General features: G+C 42.0%; 1 protein-coding gene across 1 annotated transcript in view; it reads right to left on the bottom strand.

The window, feature by feature from the left end:
* Positions 1-2,595: 2,595 nt before the first annotated feature.
* Positions 2,596-5,819, bottom strand: part of LOC104952264 (phosphatidylinositol 3,4,5-trisphosphate-dependent Rac exchanger 2 protein-like) — an 11,595-nt gene continuing 8,371 nt past the window's right edge. The window contains exons 6-7 of the mRNA XM_010779054.1: positions 3,390-3,606; positions 2,596-2,807 (exon numbers count right to left, since the gene is read on the bottom strand). Coding sequence (XP_010777356.1) covers positions 2,596-2,807; positions 3,390-3,606 — 429 coding nt within the window. The remainder of the gene's footprint in view (positions 2,808-3,389; positions 3,607-5,819) is intronic.

The following is a 5,819-nucleotide window of genomic DNA, read 5'->3' as shown; positions in this document are numbered from 1 at the left end:
GCCGATTTTCAATAAATGCAAACGTTGGAGTTTTTTGTTATCTAACCCCCCCCAAAACACACACACACACACACACACACACACACACACACACACACACACACACACACACACACACACACACACACACAATTTCTGCCTCGCTGTAAAGTATGTCCGCTCATATTTTCCACTTTCGTAACACCAGCTTCAAAGGCAGTACGGTTGTTTGTATATCAATTATTCAACTCAAATTCTTCAAAGAAAACTAGTATTTTCTCTAATTCCCTTCAAATAAAACAATAAAAAAAGACTTGAAGTCAAGGGGGGGAGTTGTGTGAGTGTGTGAAGATATAGACATAGAAAAAATAGACAGTTTTCGTGGAACGCTTGCACATTTTTAAGAGCAAAAATGTGGTGTTTTTCATTCTAAACAAGCGATAATGTGTATGTTTCAGACAGAGGGGGAACACAGGTAGACAGAGTGAGAGCTGTTCTCCCAGCCTTAGAGCTTGTATCACCTTAAAGGGGAATACAGTGTCCCCTCTAAGGACCCTTCTAAGGGGGGGGTCACCTGAAAGGGGAATACAGTGTCCCCTTTAAGGACCCTTCTAAGGGGGGGGTCACCTTAAAGGGGAATGCAGTGTCCCCTCTAAGGACCCTTCTAAGTGGGGGGTCTCTGTTGAACCAACACCTCTTTTCCGCTGAGTTTCTGAACTTCACGTCTGATTGTTTTTATGATTTTAAACTCTCTTCGTTCCTCTCCATTCACACGCTGCCCTCATTACTGTCGCCATGGTGAAGCTGTGCGGGCTCTCTGATTGGCCGACGCTTAATCAAAGGAAAGGAGCACAGTTTGGGGCCTCGGGGTGAAAAACAAGGAGGGGACGCTTATCAGCAGAAATCTCTTCATCTGTACTTAACCCACTTTACACATTAAAGCATCAACATCTTCATCTTCATCACATCTTCATCACATCTTCATCTTCATCACATCTTCATCACATCTTCATCACATCTTCATCTTCCTCACATCTTCCTCACATCTTCATCACATCGGTCCAGGTTAGAGAGCATGCTTTTATCCACAATGAAGTAAATAAGTCAGATCAGTCAGGTTGATATGAATAAAGTGGAGAGAGTTTGATCAAGGAAGGGAGGAAAGGAAGAAGGGAAAAAGGGAAGAAGGGAGGGAAGAAGGGAGGAAGGGAGGAAGAAGGGAGGAAGGGAGGAAGGGAGGGAGGAAGGGAGGAAGGAAGAAAGAAGGGAGGAAGGGACGAAGAAGGGACGAAGGGAAAAAGGGAGGAAGGGAGGGAAGAAGGGAGGAAGGGAGGAAAGGAAGAAGGGAAAAAGGGAAAAAAGGAGGGAAGCAGGGAGGAAGGGAGGAATCGAGGAAGGGAGGAAGAAGGGAGGAAAGGAAGAATGGAAAAAGGGAAGAAAGGAGGGAAGAAGGGAGGAAGGGAGGAAGGGAAAAAGGGAGGAAGGGAAGAAGGGAGGAAGGGAAGAAGGGAGTCAATTCCTCTCAAATAAACCAGGATTTATATTTGCTTGGTGTTTTGTTCTGCAGTGTATTCACGTAGGGCGTCGTAATTTGAAAAAAAAAAAAACTTCTGTTAGAGCTCAGGCCTTCAACAGATATTTAATTGTTAAAAAACATCTATTTTTCTAAGCAATTCTGCTCAATAACGTATTCTCCCTTTACCAAAACATTTCTAATTCTGTGTTTGGTTCATTCGTTCGTCTTCTTTTAGTAAATGGTATTTCCAGATTGCACCTGTGCACCCTCACACCTGTCCATCCTCACACCTGTCCACCCTCACACCTGTCCACCCTCACACCTGTCCACCCTCACACCTGTCCATCCTCACACCTGTCCACCCTCACACCTGTCCACCCTCACACCTGTACGTCACTGTGTTGGTATTTCCTTTTCAAGAAGGGGCGAGAGAAGTTCAACTGGTGCAGGGTTTCCCATTTCCTCTCTGTAACCTTGGGCGCCTCTAACAAGTGTAAGCAGCCAGGAAACACACACACACACACACACACACACACACACACACACACACACACACACACACACACACACACACACACACACTAATGACCCATATGTTCGCACCAGATGCAGCACAGAGAAGATTCCTCCTTGTTTTTTTGTGCAAAATGTTGGAAATATATTCTTCATTATATTTATTTAAAAAACGTGAAATGTGTCTTGCATGGGAATGATTGGCAGGTAGTTAGAGCTGCAACAAATATGCTCCTAAATAGTGTCCGAAAGCCATTTTTGTATCAAATGTAGTCAGGAAATGCTACTTATTTTTGTTTAATATCACATAACAGTGAATATCATTTAAAGACTTTTTGACTTTGAGACACTGGGATGCACATATCTTCTTGTTTCTTTGGTAGGTAGCAGGTGGTGTTTTTGTGACCCCTCTCACCCTCAGTTACAGATATCTTCACTCACTCATGAATATGTCCTCCATGCGTCATCAAGTCATTTTCTATGCCAGAAAATGCTGCTTATTTTTGTTTAATATCACATTACAGTGAGTTTAAAGACTTCTCCTTGAACTTTGGGACACTGAGAGACACAGCCTCAGATATCCTCACTCACTCATGAATATGTCCTCCGTGCGTCTCCATCTCCTTCACCCCCGCAGAGAGTTTGTTCAGAAGCTTCTGGTAGTTGTCCAGCGTCAGCAGGTCTTCTTCTCTCAGCAGGAAACGCAGGCCGTGACCCTCCGTTCGTCCCAAACTGTGACCCGAAGGAGCCGCCATGCTGAGGATGGAGTGCTGCACCTTCACCTGGGGGGTCATCTTACCTGGGGGGGAAACAACTGTGAGCATCAGGGATTCAAGAGCATGCACTTCCACGCATATTCCTCCACCTTGTGACTGTGGAACTCCCTCTCTTGGATATCAGCATGTGAAGGACACTGTTCAGGAACTAGCTGATGCTCTGTATGTGATGACTACTTCCATTCTGGAGAGGATCACAAATACATGGATCCTGAGATTCAAGCTCGAGCCGGGGACCAGGGATTATTAACATTTTTATATTATTAGTATTCAGAAAAAGTCAGATTTTTGAGATTTTGAGAAAAAGTTAGAATTTTGAGAAAAAGTCGAAATTTTGTAATTTTGAGAAAAAGTAAAAATGTTGTGACAAAGAAAGGATTTTGAGGAAAAGTGAGAATCTTGAAATTTTGAGAAAAAGTAAGAATTTTGAGAAAAAGTAAGAATTTTGAGATTTTGAGAAAAAGTCAGAATGTTGAGATTTTGAGAAAAAGTTAGAATTTGAGAAAAAGTCAGAATTTTGAGATTTTGAGAAAAAGTCAGAATCTTGAGGAAAAGTCAGAATTTTAAAGAGCATGTACTTGTTGCCGGGCAGAAGTCGTTCTCACCCTGCTCAGCGCGGCCCCCCCTCTCCAGAGTGCTCTTCCTGCTGTCCAGCTGCACCCCGAAGGCACTGCCCAGACAGCCGGAGGTCTTGGGGTACGAGACCTCCATCACGTTGATGTGGCAGTTGGTGGGGCAGAAGTCGCTGCTGTGGAGCGGAGACACCTTGGCTTTGGCCTGTTTGAAGGTGGGCCAGGCCCGGTTCTTCAGCACCCGAGCAAACTGAGGAACAGGGGGACAAAGAGAGGAGCATTTCATATGTGTGCTTTAAACCAGGGGGGTCCAAACTACGGCCCGGGGCCAAATGTGGCCAGCGGACAGCAAATTAAAAAAGTATAATGACTTAAGTATAATTAACTTCTGCTTGTCTTATATTGTACTTCTTAAATACATATGTTCACATATATTACACAATGGTGTTCATGTGTTAATACATTCAGTCAATTCAAGTTGGAAACATGTTCTAACAAATCTTAGTTGATAAAAAAGCCCAATAACAAATTCCCATAACAACCTTGAAATCATCCCTTCATATTTCCTCTCATTATCTGAAATCTGAAGCTTCTGTTTTAAGGAATGAGCTGCTAACACAATAAATGAAACTCTCTGGAGAGCTGAGAGCTGTTTTTCTCTTATAGCATTTTCAAGTATCAAGAATAATTTACCTTAACTTAAACAGAACTTATGAGGTGATATACCTCTAGTGAGCGGCCCAGAACTTTGTATATTTTTCTGTGTGTGGCCCTCGGTGAAAAGAGTTTGGACACCCCTGCTCTAAACCGTGTGCATGCCTTTAAGAAAAGTTGCTTTGGTGCTTTGGTACGTACCCTTTCTTATCACAGGTGAAGTCTAGGACATTACAGCACAATCATTTAAAATGAAAAACTGAGACAAGCAAGTCAAAGAAAATAAGACTTTGGTAAGATCCTATATGTTATAACAATCCTATTTTCCTAATACAACTGATGTTCTCCTTCAGTCAGATCCAGTCGACTAGGTTAAAGAGAGGGTTCCTCTGGAGAGGCCATTTGTAATAGTTATATTTACTTGTGGATAAAATAACCTTTCTTTATGCCGCTTTCAATCAAGTCAAATATTGAAATATACAAGTTTGAAGACAGAGCTTTCAATTAGCTTCACGGAGCTACAGGAGAATTCCTAAACGTTAAGAAAAACAACTTTCCACAAGTGAGTGAAAATGAAACAAATGATGTACACACTTTGCATTTGAGTGGAAGCCTGATTTGTGAGGCGTGTGGGGAGAGATCTTACTCTCCTGTTACTGGCACTGTGTGGAAAACAAGCCATTTTATGAGACTATTGACAGCTGGGTTTAAAATCAATAATAATCAAAGTGAGGAATAGGAACTGAAATGGAAATTAGAGCCTTCAAAAGTCTGGAAAGGTGTGAAACAGAACATATGTATGTGTGTGTGTGTGTGTGTGTGTGTGTGTGTGTGTGTGTGTGTGTGTGTGTGTGTGTGTGTGTGTGTGTGTGTGTCCTGGTCATCTCAGAATTGACAAGATATGGCGAGAACGTGGGTGAATCTTTGGCATACATTTTACATTTTTGAAGACATTTGTATAAATGAAAGCATAATTCTGCCCTGCAACAGTCCATTGGGCTTTTATTTTGAAAAACAAACCTGTATGTGAGATTCCTATAAGAATTCATTTTCACTATGGGACTTTTATTTTGAAAAATAGGCCTAATCTTGATCATTCCTTATAGTATAGTTAATCATTTACACTGTGGAGCTCTTATTTTGAAAAACAAGCCTCATTCTTATCCTTCTGTTAGTATACAGTTACTATCGTATGGGGCTTTTACTCTGAAAAACATGCCTCCTATCTTCCTGCAGGGGTATGTTTCCTCTATGGGGCTTTTATTTTTGAAAAATAGCCATCCTAAGCTTTCACTAGGGATACAGTTACTCTATGGGGCTTTTATTTTGGAAAACAACCTTCATACTGAGCTTCCTTTAAGCCTACAACAACACTTATAGGCTTTTATTTTGAAAAAGGCAAACGAATGTGCTGAAATTGTAATGAATCAGGGAAGATTTGAGAGAAATGTTTAAAGGCAACAAAAAGCTGGAGTCTCTTTGTAAAAACAGGAAGTGTGAGCTGAATCCCTCCACGTTCCTACAAAACAAAAGCCCCGTCTGAGGCTATTTATAAAGCGTCTGTGATGAATCCCTTCAGTCAGATCTCTCCTCTCACACACAGAAACACACCCAGGCTCATGGTCACAGATGTGAAGCTGATCACACACACCTGTCACACACTCAATGACAGACATCTAAATATTTCCTCTCTGCAGTGATTCAAACACAGCAGCCTCACTCACTCACTCACTCACTCACAGACAGACAGACAGACAGACAGAGAAACACACACACACACACACACACACACACACACACACACACAAA

This window comes from Notothenia coriiceps, unplaced genomic scaffold, assembly GCF_000735185.1.
Source record: "Notothenia coriiceps isolate Sejong01 unplaced genomic scaffold, NC01 NC01_scaffold00019764, whole genome shotgun sequence".
In the NCBI taxonomy this organism is placed as follows: Eukaryota; Metazoa; Chordata; class Actinopteri; order Perciformes; family Nototheniidae; genus Notothenia; species Notothenia coriiceps.
The sequence above is the reverse complement of the archived record's forward strand: the minus strand, read 5'-3'. Positions and strand labels throughout refer to the sequence as shown.